The sequence below is a fragment of the Babjeviella inositovora genome (assembly GCF_001661335.1).
Source record: "Babjeviella inositovora NRRL Y-12698 unplaced genomic scaffold BABINscaffold_12, whole genome shotgun sequence".
NCBI classification, from domain to species: domain Eukaryota; kingdom Fungi; phylum Ascomycota; class Pichiomycetes; order Serinales; genus Babjeviella; species Babjeviella inositovora.
In genome coordinates this window covers 382,888-397,968 of record NW_017566849.1, presented here as the reverse complement: position 1 = coordinate 397,968, position 15,081 = coordinate 382,888, and the positions used below count along the sequence as shown (strand labels likewise).

General features: G+C 49.4%; 6 protein-coding genes across 6 annotated transcripts; 4 read left to right on the top strand and 2 right to left on the bottom strand.

The window, feature by feature from the left end:
* Nucleotides 1-159: 159 nt before the first annotated feature.
* NAB3 (Nab3p) lies at nucleotides 160-2,739 on the top strand (the record flags this gene model as incomplete). Its single annotated transcript, XM_019130600.1, has 1 exon — nucleotides 160-2,739. The coding sequence occupies one exon, from the start codon at nucleotides 160-162 to the stop codon at nucleotides 2,737-2,739; it is 2,580 nt and encodes an 859-aa protein (XP_018983422.1).
* Nucleotides 2,740-3,168: 429 nt separating this feature from the next.
* BABINDRAFT_40166 (uncharacterized protein) lies at nucleotides 3,169-4,203 on the bottom strand (the record flags this gene model as incomplete). The annotated part of the gene is made up of 1 exon (XM_019131957.1): nucleotides 3,169-4,203. One exon carries the CDS (start codon nucleotides 4,201-4,203, stop codon nucleotides 3,169-3,171), a length of 1,035 nt encoding a protein of 344 aa, XP_018983421.1.
* A 691-nt stretch (nucleotides 4,204-4,894) lies between these two features.
* BABINDRAFT_163116 (uncharacterized protein) lies at nucleotides 4,895-8,580 on the top strand. The gene has a single exon (XM_019129725.1). It carries the CDS (start codon nucleotides 4,919-4,921, stop codon nucleotides 8,462-8,464), a length of 3,546 nt encoding a protein of 1,181 aa, XP_018983420.1. The 5' UTR covers nucleotides 4,895-4,918; the 3' UTR covers nucleotides 8,465-8,580.
* A 431-nt stretch (nucleotides 8,581-9,011) lies between these two features.
* Nucleotides 9,012-10,172, top strand: SEC20 (Sec20p; the record flags this gene model as incomplete). The annotated part of the gene is made up of 1 exon (XM_019130599.1): nucleotides 9,012-10,172. One exon carries the CDS (start codon nucleotides 9,012-9,014, stop codon nucleotides 10,170-10,172), a length of 1,161 nt encoding a protein of 386 aa, XP_018983419.1.
* Nucleotides 10,173-11,566: 1,394 nt separating this feature from the next.
* BABINDRAFT_40303 (guanine nucleotide exchange factor) lies at nucleotides 11,567-12,784 on the top strand (the record flags this gene model as incomplete). Its single annotated transcript, XM_019131966.1, has 1 exon — nucleotides 11,567-12,784. A coding segment is annotated over one exon (1,218 nt), but the record flags the coding sequence as incomplete, so codon positions are not given.
* A 376-nt stretch (nucleotides 12,785-13,160) lies between these two features.
* Nucleotides 13,161-14,905, bottom strand: BABINDRAFT_172525 (RNA exonuclease; the record flags this gene model as incomplete). The annotated part of the gene is made up of 2 exons (XM_019130892.1): nucleotides 13,161-14,648; nucleotides 14,795-14,905. The coding sequence occupies 2 exons, from the start codon at nucleotides 14,903-14,905 to the stop codon at nucleotides 13,161-13,163; spliced, it is 1,599 nt and encodes a 532-aa protein (XP_018983417.1).
* Nucleotides 14,906-15,081: the final 176 nt, after the last annotated feature.

Below are 15,081 nucleotides of genomic sequence, written 5' to 3'. Positions count from 1 at the left end.
ATAACGTGGGATCAGCGATCGTATTCTGCGATTTCACTTTTCCGCTAGTGCCGTCCTGTTTATGCCACGGGGATATATAAGCAGTTCTTTTCCTGAATAAATCCCACCGGCTAACCGTCAGCTTGCTATTTGTACCAGTATCTGTACCCCAAAATAGCTATGTCAGAGGAGCAAATCAAACCTGACCCGGTTGCGCTGCCTAGCGCACCTGAAGCGCTTGAACTCTTTGTCGACACCACTGGGACCGAACAGCCTTTCCCTGTGGTGGAAAACAGTAGTGGGCATGAATCATCCCCAAATCCTGACGTCACGCAGAACAGCCCAGTAGCTGAAAGCGAAGTGGACACTAACGAGGCAGGCACCGACACCAAGGATGCTTTGAGGTCTGAGGACAAGTCTCAGGTAGAGGCCCCTGAAAATGTCCCAGAAGATGCCTCAAAAGATACCCCAGAAAATGCCCCAGTAAATACTGCAGTGGAAAGGGCCCTGGAAGTTAGTCCAGCGGTAATTGAGACAAATACGACTCCTGTAGAGTCCGTCGAAAGTGAAACTCCAGCTGAAGTGGCACCAAATGAAACTCTAGTCAGAGACGAAACTTCAAATGAAGCACCCGTCGAAGAAGTATCAAACGAAACTCCAGTTGGAGTAGCTATAGATGATGCTTCAGAAAGAGCGGAAACTCAATTGGAAACACCTTTCGAGACCTTGGTAGATGCTCCAACAGAGCCTGTCGAAGCTCTATTGGGAGAAATCATCGAGACGCCAGCTGACGCTTCAGATGACGACTATGATCCGTTCGACCTCGCCGAAACAGCCAAAAGACCAGCGGAAACCCACCCGGTCGAAGAACCAGTTTCCAAGAAACCTCACAGCTCAAAGCGCACGGCCCAACAGGGCATCGAGGTACTTCTCAACAGCCCCATCCACACAGACGAGAAATTTGCGGACATCCCAATTGAACATAAACAACTCGCATTGTACGTGGAATTGAACGAAGTGGACCCGAGTGTGATCTCTAGCGAGGATGTCAAGATGGTCAACATGGCGGCAACCACCTCCTATAACAAGCCGTTCCAGAAGCGCAACTTGATTCCGCTCGTGCCGGTGAACCCGTACTGCAAGCGCCCGGACATCACGTTGCAAATGACCCCACAGGAGCGACAGGCGTGGATCTTTTTCCAGCAATCAGAAACCGCCTTTTTACAGCAGGGGGGGAAGTGGGACCAGTTTCCGAAGGGCTCGCGCATGTTTGTGGGCAACTTGTCTGCTAATACTATCACCAAACAGGACTTGTTTCGCATCATGAACGTGTACGGCGAGGTGCTTGAAATCTCCATCAAAGGCGGGTTTGGGTTCTGCCAGTTCCGTACGCTCGAGGCATGCTCCGCCGCAATGAAGGGCGAGCGTAACGTACCTCTTCACGGCAGGATGCTCCATGTGGACGTTAGCGTGCCCACCTGGGGAAAGCGTGAGGCCCAAGCGCAGGAAGGCACTGAGAAGAAGGACCGCCGGGGCAGTCACGAGGCCAATGCTACTATTGACTGCCAGATATTCACGACCGAAGCCGCGTCGGCCCTTTACAAGCGCCAGGTCGTCAAGATGTTCAAACAGTCCAACATTTCCACCAACGTGGTACACAGACCGCAGGACGTGTCCGAGGCCATTTCCGAGGCTGCGTACGCCGGAGTGTTGAGCGTGTGCGTAGTCAAGGACAACTGTCTTGATGTACAGGTCTTCAGCACGACGCCTGACGGGGGCATCAAATTTGACGAGTATGCTGAGGTGGACCTTCTCGTGGGGTTGGACTTGGTCAAGCGAGCGATAGAAGAACGCTACCCGGATCGTGATATGTCCCAAGCAGAGCCACAAAATGTCAAACAACAGCTAGAGTACGACCAAGGCCGCCGGTACAACCAAGGTAATCGCCACAATAACCGGAAGCCTGGCCGGAATCACAATCCTCGAGGTAACTTTGAGCAGAGCGATCATGGAAATTATCATGACCGTGGCTATGATCATGACCGTGGTTACGACCGGAATGGCGGTTACAACGATCGTGGTTACAACCGTGGCCACAATGACCGTGGCAAAACTGATCGTGGGAATTATGGTAACAGAGGCAACCGCAGAGGCAACAGCTATGGTGAGCCACACCAAGAACACGATTCCCGTGGCCAGAACCAGTACCGTCAGGATAAGTTTTCCGGTCGCCAGGACTACTCGCGCAATGCCTACAACCCTCCCGCCAGCGCCCCAGCTGGTGACCTGAGTGCTTTGCTCTCGGCGATGCAAAATCTTGATCCCAACACGTTGGGGCAGATGATGAACTTGCTCCAACAGAGACAACAACCAGAACAGGGGTACCAGTCTGCTCCTCAATCTCAGGACTATAGCCGTGCTCCTCAACCCTATGGAGCTCCTCAACCACACGGAGCTTCTCAGCCCTATGGGGCTCCTCAACCACACGGAGCTTCTCAACCCTATGGGGCTCCTCAACCACACGGGGCTTCTCAACCTTATGGGGCTCCCCAACCTTATGGGACTCCTCAGCCTTATGGGGCTCCCCAACCTTATGGGGCTCCTCAACCCTATGGGACTCCTCAATCCTACGGCGTTCCTCAACCCTACGGCGCTTCACTTCCCCCTGCTCAGCGCGAACCGTACCGTGCCAATCAGGGTGCCGAGGATCCGCCAAATATTGCCGATATCATGGCGAAATTGAGTGGGAAGAAGATGTAGACGAGTTTAGGCGTTGTTCCAGTCGACATTGTAAATTACAGTCATTTCCCCGGTCTCAGTTCCAGTTTGAGACCACTAGGAAACTAGCAATAGCGAACTTTAATCTATCGTGAATATATTGTACCAACTGCTATCCATTCTGAAGGATTTAGCAAGATCAAGCACTGGTCACCTTTTTCTCCTAACATGACAAGCATAATTAAAGAATTCCAACTCCACGATCAAACTGGAAATTGTCCAAATCGATGGATAAACGTCACTTGAGCCACGTACTGGCCGTAGTGTATGACCCCACTGGAGGTATCTCGAGGTTGGGGTTCAGTCGGTAAACCAAAAATCAGCTTCTCGAACTAGTTAAAGGTTGTAGACCTATCTGTAAACATTGCACTTTTCATTCTCCGCTATCTATTTACAGGGTTATTACAGGTCCTAGGACATTTCGGCGGCGGAGAAGGCATCCTTCAAGTTCATCTCGGCAGAGCCGCGGGCCAACGGCTTGGGCTGCGCCAGACTCTCCTTCCAGCCGATCATGAAAATGATGCGAAACGTGGCGGGTAAATTTCCATGCTCGTCTCCGTGTAACGACTTGTAGATCTCGTTTGCAGCAATGAGAAGGTCCTTTTGCATGTAGTTAGTGCGAGCAAACGTGGCGTTGTTTTCGCCCATGAGCTGCAAATCCTCCATCAACGCCACGATGCTTGGATAGTCCACAACTACATCCTCCACATCCACAGTCAACATGTTAAACTTAGCCTTGTTCATGAGCCCACCCACATCCTTGACATCGACCATGGGTGACATCCGCGGCGACATCCCCCCACGTCTCTCCAACTCGGCCAACTGAAGCGACGTGCGCAATTCAAACAACGTGTCGCCTCCCAACATCGTGCCCATAAACAAACCATCAGGTACCAAAACGTCGTTAATGGACTTTAGAACGCCCGGGAGATCGTTGATCCAGTGCAAGTGAAGGTTCAGCACCACCGCGTCGAACGAGTTAGGCGCAAACGTGGAAGTTAGAAGCTCGTTCTCATGGCTGGGCACCACCACGCGGTCGATGGAGAGTTTAGTATTAAAGGAAAATTCAGGCGAAGCGTCTCGGAACAAAAACTCGCGGCATGTGTCGGCCATCACGATGTGCTTCAAGCGGTCGCGCACAGTGATACGGTCGCGGTTTAACTGCGCAGCCTCATCCCCAACAGCCTCGCCTACGGAGCAGAGCTGGTTCTCCAAGTTGCCTGCATGAGCTCCATAGTCCAACACGTTATTAAAGTCACGCGTGATGAATGCAAGCCGCTCGATGGTGCGCTCTGCGACGATGTTGCGGAGGTACTCAACCTGGCGCGACTCCGGGTTCAACGCCGCGCGCGTCCGCTGGAGGTTTTTTGTCTGGGAGTCAAACACACGGAACGGGTTTGTGGAATAATATCTCACAGAGATAGGCCTGGCAAGCGTTCTGAACATTGTATGAAGAAGAGAAATGGAGCAAATGGAGTGGTGTTGGTACAAAAAAATGTTGCAAAAAGTCCTGCACAAAATGCAGGCACGATGAGTAAGATAGGGGTAGATAAGAATAGGTATTGTAGCGAAACATACGCTGTTTCAAGCTTTAGAATGTTTCAATTATAAGGAAAGTGAGGTTTAATCAAGTACCAATAAACAAAGATTATTGAAACAAGGATTATTGAAACAAGGATTATTGAGCTGTAATTCATGGAACGTGTCTGCTCTGTTAGATAAAACTAGAGTTTCAGGACAAGAATATTTGGTCAGTAAGGCTTTCTATCTTACGAGGGTGAAATCGACTCTAAATTAAACACGTTCCCTATCTTGGGATATATAAAACGCCTAGATCTCCAAACCTCGATCCGAGTTTGCACTCCTAGCTAGTGTACATTCTTTCGATCTACTGAAGTTCATGGTCATTCCCATTTCAATCCTCGGGCGTATACTCGTACCATGCCTCAAGTCTAGTTTTAATGTCTCGCAACGTTTCATATTGCTACAGCTCTTTTTTTTTCCAAGGTACATAGACCACCAGCCAAGCTGTAGACAGCCTTACGGTTATTGTGACATGCTTCGGATTTTCTCCGCCGCACCATCGCACATCTCAAATTCAGACGCGGCTAAAAGACCCCAAACTTGTATTTCTTCACAACGACAATTCTCCCACACAACCATGGATGCTGTTGACTCTCCGGAGTACACTACGATAAAGAATTCGCCCAAGATTCAGTGCGAGATTCTCGAGAAGTTGCAGTTCCTCATAGGCGTCGCGGTGGAGGCCAATGCAGACATCCCGCTCAGCCTCACCCAGGTCACCATCACCACCAGCCAGCTCTTGGTGCAAATCTCACAGTTCGAAACATGTCCGCAGCTTATCGATGCCAGCTTGCTCCAGTACGTATCCCTCATTGCTGCCGACTACATTCAGCTCAAGGCGGCGCAACGGCGGTGCGCCCCCACGGACCTCCACGCACCGTTGATTACTGCACGCATCCAGTCTCTCTGCGACCTTGTGTACTGTCTTGTGAAGGTCAGAGGTCTTAAGGCGGTAACCTCTTGCCTCGAATCGGATCTCTACATGGTTGAGGAGCTTATTTCGTACCTCGGCCCTAACCAGACAGGGGAGTGGAAAGAAAACTACTTCGTTTTGCTTTGGCTCTCGATCATGGTGCTCATGCCGTTTCCCTTGTCGCTGATCAACTCAGCGCTTCCTGAGAAGCTCTTTGGATTGCTCAACGGAATGTTGGGCAATGCCAGTAACAAGTATGGCAAGGAGAACGAAGTCGCGTCCTACTGTTTGGCAAAACTCCTCACACGCAGTGACATGATTGAGCTGGGATTTCTCAAGAGGTTTTACGATGGGTTTGCTAAAATCACTTGTAAACTGGGTCTGAGTGTCATCGTAAACCCTACATTGAATCCCTTGAGTGTCAATGACTCTCTCAGATGTATGAACTACATTTTAAAGTTCATTCGATTTCACGACATTGAGCCGCACATTTACGTGCACCTTGGCATTGTCAAGGCTATATTAGCACATGCCAGCGAGCCCCATGCCCGTGTGGATATGATCCGCGTGATCAAAAACCTTAAGAACCTCGCTTGTAACTACATTTTTCTCCAGAACCAGTACTTGCTTGATCCGGACCACACGGACTATGATGCGCAGCTTGAGGAGATTTTGACAATGTTGACAAACATGGTGGATTCCGCGGACTATGTTATGAACACAGATGCGCGCTACTGCTTAGGGAAAGATATTGCGAAAGTCATCCGGCTCTTGCCCTTGGACTACCAGGTTGACATTATCAACTTTGTCTTGCAAAAGTTGGACGTTAAGGAGGTGCACAGGGAGTTTCTCAGAGACATCACCCTGGGTGTGACCCAGGCTAACCGTGACGTCTATATCTGCCCCCAGGAGTCCAGCTATTTGTCTGTGGACACTGAATTGGTGAACATCGAATCGTACCACACGGTTTTCCTTGTCATGGCCGAGCTCTTGCGAACATCTGTCCTCCCGGTGACCTACTTCCCCCTTCTCGAGCGCTTGCTCCGGGTGTTTTGCTTCTTCAAGCAGCTGCGGATCACGTTTACCATCGGCTCGCAGCTTCGCGACGCGTGCTGCTTCATTGCCTGGGCCATGTTTCGAAATTACTCCGCTCTCAGACGCAAAAACCCGATGGGGTTAATCTGTGTCAGTTCTATTGGCTGCCAGTTAATGTTGATGACCTGTTTCGACAGTGACTTGATGATCAGGCGAGCGGGAGCCGCAGGAATCCAGGAATTGATCGGGAGATTTGGTGGATCTGTTTTTGAGCACCAGGGGAAAGCAAGTGCCAAAGCTCTGACTGAGATTGGGGCCGCCGATGCCGCCTTGGCTGTGCGCTTGATCGAAGAGTTGGACTACATTAAATTGGGCAACCTAAGCCGCTCTTTCGACACTGCTATCAGTTTTGTGGAGAAGCTTCCATACTTGAAGAATAGCCTATTTCTCGATTTCTTGTTGACGCGAGGCATCACCAGTTTTGAGTACGAATTGAGGTACCACAGTGCGCAGTTGCTCGCTAGGTTTTTGGAGACTGAGAACGAGCAGCGAGTAACCGCTGTGTTTCTGCAGGTGTATGGATCCTGGGTAACCGAAACACAGGCAGGAAGACCCGCGGATGGGCTATTGGGGGCTATAGCTTGCATCCTCCTAGTCACGAGTTCTTCCTTTGACTCCTTCCATCGAAGTATTACGGCCACAATCGAGGAGTATGTCACATACGATTTTCACAGAGATCCTTTCTACAAGGGCGAGGAATTGCTCCAGCTTCTTACAGCTGTTATGAAACAAAACCCGGCTTTTACCATCCTGGAGAAGTTGTGGGATGCCGTTTTTCAGGTGATTCGCATCGACCACGTGAAAATTGTGTTGGCTTTCCAAGAGTTCTGCAGGCACATTTCCCTTACAGAACAGGACTGGGAAAGGTTCATGAAGTACATGCGAAACGGCAACCTTGCCACCGTGAAGGCCGTAGGGTATTTGCTGCTTGTCATGAGCAGTCATGAGCGTATTGCACAGCTCGTGGTGCTCCTAAAGGATCCTTCTATCCAGGCCGAATCCAGAGCTGCCTTGATGCACTCGTTCTCCATCATTGTCCAGCGGGCCCCAGCGGAATTCCTTACGTATGACCTTTTATTTGAGTTGGTGCAGCAGTTGGACGATTACACCATTACCCAGCAGGGTGATGTGGGAAACAAAATTAGACTCGCCACGATCACCATGTTGAACAGCAACTGGCGCACCTTTTTTGTGGGGAATCTCGAGTTTGAAATCGAAAAAAGGCTATTGCGGTTGAGTTGCGAGATCATTGATAAGATCAAGTACAAGGCGTTGGGTTTGATTATCCGGATTAACGGAATGGACCTGACGTCGGTTTTTGGCTCGGATATGAGTGTTGCAGGCGCCAGTGACAACTACTACGATGTGATTTTGGACGTTTACCGGAAGTTTTACTTGGATAAGTCTTACCCCGACACGGAAACGCTTCAATGGCTAGATGAATTGTCGCACAATTTCTGGAGGGGGTATGTTTTCAGTGCTGGTGCGCTTTCGGCCTCCAATTATACGATATCCAAGTCGTTTGTGGCTTTTTTGAAGTTTTTCACCGCCTTGGGTGACGACGCAAAGGTTCACGTGCTTACTGTTCTCCTCTCCCTCTTGAAGCCTGCACCAGCTAAGCCGTCGAAGGGGAAAGTGGGAATGACCACTGACCGAAACTTGAAGTGTCAGCTCTGTACGCTTAACCTTTTTGTCCACCTCTTGGATTCTTTTACGCCGCTCCCCGACGGATTCAATACCAAGGCGTTGTACATACGCGCGTATAATCTACACTTGAACACTACCAACGTGGAGCGAATCCAGAGGGTTATCGGGATCTTCAACCACATTCTCTTGCGCCAGGTGCGGAGTCAGGAGACACTAGCGTTTGCAGACCCGTTGAAGCGAATCTTATGGTTGATAAGTAATCACCCAGTACTGAGGGTGCGTCAATTAGCAGCAGAAGCATTGTTTGAAGTTTATGATGAGATGCTGAACAAGGAATTTGGAAAGGAGGCCGGACTATCTGATAGTTTGAGTGCTGCTATGGACATTTTGCAGCGGGTTGACTGGACCCAAGATGTCAAGAAGATCAAGATCGAGGCAGAAGGAGTGACTATCAAGGGACTCAACTAGAAGGGATTTACATCGGTAGCATTGTTAGTGTTAGAAAGGGTGGTTTGAGTTCCATAAAAAGACCTAATACAAGGTGTAATCATCCTTAAAGTAAATCCAATTAGGATATTATTGCACGTCTAATGCGTAGAGTTTGAAACATAAATGCACTACGTATATGAATGGATGATGTAATACAGTAACTGCCAATTTATAATACGGGATGAAAAGCATAGGAATGGAGTTAAACAATACAAAGTTTCATTTTCCAGCTTCGCCAAAACATGTGTTCCAGAGCTTCCAGCCACAGCTGTCCAGTTTGGTACAGGCATAATCAGACAGTATCATCCCAGACTTTAACAACTGAAAGTCAGCTGTCTTAAACATTACCATGCTATTTTTCATTCCGCGAGGACAAAGTCTTGCTTATGTTACACCGGGATGGTACACTTCATAGCTGACATGTAGGTCACGTGTACAGCCCCACTACAAAAGTAGCAAAAGACTACGAAGCCAACTGAAAGTTATGCCAACGCCATCTTGCAACGCCCCGCCCAGATATCCTACAATGACCATCAATCCTGGCACTGACTACTTTCTGGAAATCTCCAATCTTCAGTTTGAGATTCTGAAGACCCTCCGCACGCAGCCCACGGCCAGCGGCAGCATCGATGGATTCCGATCTGATGTCGAAAGCGCCCACCATGACTGCCTCCAGAAGCTCCGAAAGATACAGAAATTGCTGGTTCTAATGGACTTTAACCTCCAAAACGACACTGAAATTCACCTTGACCCGATTGCTCGTTTAGAATACGCCGCGCAGATTGAAAAGGTGAAAGACATCACGAACTACCTCAAGACCCAGGTGCGCTCGTTCCAGCTCCAATCGCTGGAAACGGAGCGGGAAATTGCCCACCAGATCAGGTTAAAGAAGTTCACCAATAGTTACTTTACAGAGTCCGAGGAAAAGTCTGAGCAGGAGCTCCGGGACGAGTTGTTTGCCAACCGTCAGACCGAGACCGCTAACCAGGAAAAGTCCATCAATGCACAAATTCTCGCCAAAAACGCCAGCATAACCCATTCTTTGAAACATTCCAGACAGCTTATCGAATCGTCAATCTTGCAATCAGAGTTGAACATTGAGGAGTTGACGACCTCAACGAAGGACATGCATCAGTTGGCCGATAAATACTCAAATTTCAACGTGGTATTACAAAACACTGGTAAGTTGGTGAAATTCATCAATTCGCAGAATAAAAAGGACCGGAGGAATATTATGATGGCCCTCGCGTTCTTCACCTTCTGCTGCGTATGGGTGATCTGGCGGCGTATTTTAAGAAGACCCGTCATGCTCTTGGTCTGGGTGGTGTTAAAGTTGCTCGGTGTGACACGGATCTTCGGCAAGGTTTTTGGGTCTCGAGGCGACACCGTCACGCTAACCCCATTATCACAAGTCATAGCGAGTACCACTGAAGTACTAGCGAGTACCACTGAAGTGCTAGCGGAGAACACTTTGCAGTCAGTCGTGGATGCCGTGACCAGTAGCTTGGCCCAGACAGTGGAGGCGGTACAGCCTGATTCCTCGGAAGTGGTGACAGCCATTACTACCATTGTTGAAACAGTCGAAGAAATGATGCAGAATGTTAACGACATTCTTGATGAATTAGTCGGCACGGAGGCAGTCCAAAGGGCCGTCGAAACTGCTGCGCAGATAATTGACGAGTTGTGAGTAGGAATCGGGGTCCTTTCATTTTGACATAGGAATTACAAGACTGAAGAAATATCTCAGGGTAGGTATAAACTAACATATTTAAGGTATGAGCTTTACGATGCGCAGTTCGGAGAAAGTTATGCGTCTACCTAGTTAAAGTATTCCGCTTTAGCAAAGAATATGTCTGACATGTACAGTTCTGAATAATTAGCAGCAACGTTTGTATTTTGAACTATCAATTTATGCGCACAGCTTATTTGTTAAGAGTGGTCAAAATTCTGGTCTAGCTAACATTTTTCGGCAAAAACCCCGGAAAATCCCGCTTGGGCGGCGTGCACACACCAGGACGCTGCCCAGAGTACCGGTGATAAAGAAAGCGCAGCGGACTTGGCAAAAACTGTGGACTACTCATTCCAACGGCAAAAACACATTGTCAGTCCTCATTGCTTTAGATTCCACAAATGTCGTTCGCAAAGAAATTGCAGGAAACGACAGGTGGAAAGCCAGGGGCCTCAAAGGGGCTTATCCCCGGAAACCTCCTCGGGAAACCCACTTTGACCGCCCCTAGTGTTTCTGGATTCACGGGCCCTTCAATGCCCACCACAGAGCTATCTGTGGGTACTACCTCCTCCAGGAACAACACTGCCTCCACCCAGCAGAGTTTGAGGGATATCTTGAACGGCCTAGAGCCAGATAATTCGGCGCACAAAACTCCAACCACACACCAAAGTCCCACTGAGGCCGAGGATGCCAAACTTCCGAAGGGTTATCTGGCGAATATTTCTGCTAATGACAGTGAGTTTCAAGAAAACATGAGCCCAAATATCAATCTCCTCGATGCGTCTGCGAAAGAACTCGAGCAGGAAGAGCCAACCCCTGAAACTGATATCGAGCCTGGCGATGAAACAGCTCCTGGAGTAGCAATCAATGCCGAACCTTCCGCCATTGAGGACTCCGGCGTCACAGAAATAAGGAAAAACACTGCTAGTGTCCAGCTAGAGGATCAACTGATTGCCACGGACGATTCACAGAAGGTTGTGAGAGGTCAATCACTTACCGAGACGACTGGCCCGAAGAATGGCCCGGCAACGGAATATACTCTGCTAATTGACCTTTCAGAAGGTGAACCAAGAAACTCTGCAGCCAATGATACTCAGCCACCGCATATTATCGAACCGTCCGTTCCTGTCCGGACAGACACCGAAGTGGTGTTGGAACCAATTGGAAAGTCTGAATTAGCGGTTGAGGCAACCCAAAGTTCCGCTGCTATCGAAAGGTCCATTGACTCAGATACCGACATTCCAGAGTACAACGAAAAGCCCGGGTCACCGATTAAAGCCTCCCCTGAAACCCGCAAAACCAAACGCTCTCAGTCGTCAACCTCTCTCCAGCCACTGTCGAAACCTAAGAGCTTTGACTTCACCAAGTTTCTCGAAATCCTTAGAACTAAACGAGCCGAGCCGATTGCCAAATACATCCGGTCGTTCTTGATCTCCTTTTCCAAAAAACAATGGACTGTTTCCGAGCAGGTAAAGTTGATTTCTGACTTTAAGAAATTCATGTCTGCAAAGTTCGATGAGTTCGAGCCTTTCAGCACGATGGCCTCAGTGGAGTTGGAAAACTGCCACGAAGGGTTGGAGAAGTTGATTATGAACAAACTCTACTCGCAGTGCTTCTCGCCGAAGATCGACCTGAAAAGACTAGATCAGTCGCACAGGGAGGACTTGACCAAAGATGAAGTAGTGAAGGAAAAGTTAAAACAGTTCAGCTGGGTAGAGCTAGCGCACTTGGACATCCACTTTGAGGAAAGCGACACCTTCATCGATATGGCCATTGGCGAGCTTAGCAAGATCAATAACTACCGCGCCCCCCGTGACAAGATCATCGTGTTGCTTAACTGCTGCAAGATCATCTTTGGCTACTTGAAGCAGACCTCCACCGAAGGCAGCGCGGACTCTTTCATCCCGGTGTTGATCTACATCATCTTGAAGTCCAAGATCCCACATTTTGTCTCCAACATTAACTACATCGAGCGATTCAGAGACGGCAAGCACTTGTCGGGCGAAAATGCCTACTATCTCTCGTCGCTCCAGGGGGCGGTTAACTTCATTGAAACATTGGACAAAGACGGCCTCACGGTCTCGGAGGAAGAATTTGACTTGCATTTTGCTGAGTATTTGCAGAGAGAGGAAGACGAGTTGGCAGCCAAGGAGCAGGAAGAACGCCGCCGCAAGCTCGAAGCCGAGGCACCAATGCCACAGAGATTGATTGCAGGCATAGGTGCCCGAGCTGAAGAACGCGTGTCTCCCAGCGGAGTTTTGTTCTCTTCGGCGCAGATATTGGGCAACTCCATCTCCAGCTTCCTCTCCCCTCCAGCCTCTTCCGGTAGCTCCCCACGGGCAAAACCAATCGGAGACTTGGACGACAACGATGAGGAGGACGTGCAAGAAAGACAGGCCATGGAGGCAAGCATGGCGCACCGGAAGGATGCCTTCACCAGTACCTACAGGATGTTGCGGTCAATGTTCCCCGACTTAGACAAGGATATTGTCAAGGAGTTGGTGGTGGTCAGGCAAGGAAACATCGGCGATTGCATTGACGTTTGCTTGGAGCTCACCAACGGGAATTAGTCGAGATAATTACTGAGGGTGTACGGTGGTGCCCCCGAGCACTCTACTAGACTGCCTTTTATGGTAGAATAATCGAGATTTATAGGAGTCAGTCTGAGACGTAACAACCATTTGAGAATTTTATGTACCTAGTGGTGTGCGATTGGAGCCTTCCCACTGTCTATCCCAATCGTATTTCCCAGAAATAGTTTTTTTTTTTTTTTTTTTTTTACCCAGGTAAAAACCTGTTTGTATACAAGCATGGTACTTATGTCTACCCGAATCAACCCGTCTTTGGTATTTATATAGAAATCTAGTCATAACCATCACAGATGCAGTATATTCAATAGATTACAAAACGATGGGAGTTATTTCCACCCAGTTAAGACCCCGACGACTAGCCCCCCATGTCCAAGTCTACCTCGGCAATCATACACAAATGGTCACTCCCGTACATCCCGGCCCTAGGCTGGCCACTCGGCTCTTCACCCATCTCTGCCGGCTCGGGCATCCTCAACAACTTTCGCAACTCCACGCCCGTGGTCCGAGAAACGTCCTCCACCGAATCAACCTGGCGACAGTCGCTGGTGACGTCCCACGCAGTCACGACAAAAATGTAATCTAGCAAGCCTCTCCACGCGTGGGCCCAGTTGGAGAACGCAGGCTCATTCCGGTCATTGTCGGTCCCAGAATTTTCCGGGTGCGTGCTCTTGTACCCAATGGAATACAACGAGATGACCCTCATGTCCAAGGCGTTGTGCAAGTCGGTGATCTGCTGGACAAGCAACGATTGTTCGGGTGTAGGAGTGAACGACTCCGGAACCGGGTCCTTTGGCTGGTCTCCAAACTTTTCAACGTTTCCGCCAGGCTCTTCCTCGTTCTCTTCGTCCTCATCACCATTGCTATTCTCATTCTCTACCGCTCCCCTATTTTTGGAATATATGTAAGATGTCGAGCACTCTACGACGCGCCTGCACCTTTCATCATAGACGACTGGCTTTCTGGTGATTGACAAATACGGCGCATCGAACGGCTGGGAGTTGAAGTCGCCGCCAAAGAACTGGAACCACTTCCCAGGCGCTCCCTTGTTATGCACCACGCTCATGGTATGGGCAAACTCCTTGAACTTGGCGAGAATAATATATGTCTGTCTGGCTCTTTCATACGTGCCGAACGGGTGCCAGAAAAGGTGGGTGGTTCCGATGAGAATCCCCGACCGGGTGGTGTTCGGATACTTCTTTTTCAACTGTGGAGTAAACTCCAAGGCAGCGATGAGCCCCACATTTCGTGTTATGGTGCGAGGCAAAACATCGCCCGTGTCGGTGCGGTCGTAGTCGATAAAGCACTGATTTTTCATCTCGAACAAGTGCTTTTGCCACACAATCGCCACCCCGTGGTTCTTGGCCCCAGCGCGGTGGTACGCCAGGGCGTAGCCCATTTTTTCAAATTCATCCTTCCAAAAAGACTTGTATTGCACAAAGTCAACCTCCTGGAGGAGCAAAATGTCGGATTTGTATTGTTTGAACTCCGCGAGCAACACCCGGGATCGGCGAGACCACTTCAAGGCGTCGCCAGAAGTCGGGAACAACTTCCGTCTGATGAGCGCTTGCGCCAAGAGGTTGTATGTCATGATGGTTATAGGGAGTTTCTCCGGGACACCCTCCAGAACGGCTCTCTGTTCTTTCACACACCCTGGGACAGAGAGCATTGGCCTCTTGATGAAACGAAGCTCCGCCGGAATATTAACTTGGTCCGGATCGATCCCCTGTGCAATCAACTCCTGTCTCTTGGCCTCCTGCGCCTCCTTCTTCAACCTCCGCTGCTCGGCGATGAATTCAGGGGTCAAGCTGGCCGGGTTCTGTGCCTTCTTCTTACTTCTCTTGGTCTTCTTTGGAGTATCGCCGATGGTCAAGGCTTCGAGGGACGGCTCCACAAAATCCTTTTTGTTTGGTGATTCGACTCTCATCATTCAAGGGTTATCGGGAGGTGGTTGAAAGCCGCTATGTTGATATTCAAATACCGTAATTCTACCTGGCTGGATAGATGCTCATCACGGCTGGGTGAAAAATTCAGTACCCTGCATGGAAGGCTTGTGTAGTACCTCGGTGCATATGGTGATCGCTGGAGACCTTGGTCTTTCATTGTCGGTTTAGGTTTGATGTGACGGTTCGGGATTGTCAGGCTTTTTCCAGAGAATTCAAGACCAATAGAGTTCGGAGGGATAGCGTCAGTGCTCTCTGTTGGTCACTTGTGTGATTGCCGCCTAATTATTCCACCGGCCTTGTCGCACCGGTATGTATTTCCCCCGAGGTAGGATG

What these genes read in the sequence shown, in the direction of transcription:
- BABINDRAFT_163116 (XM_019129725.1), top strand. Translation starts at nt 4,919, where the DNA reads ATGGATGCTGTTGACTCTCCGGAGTACACTACGATAAAGAATTCGCCC.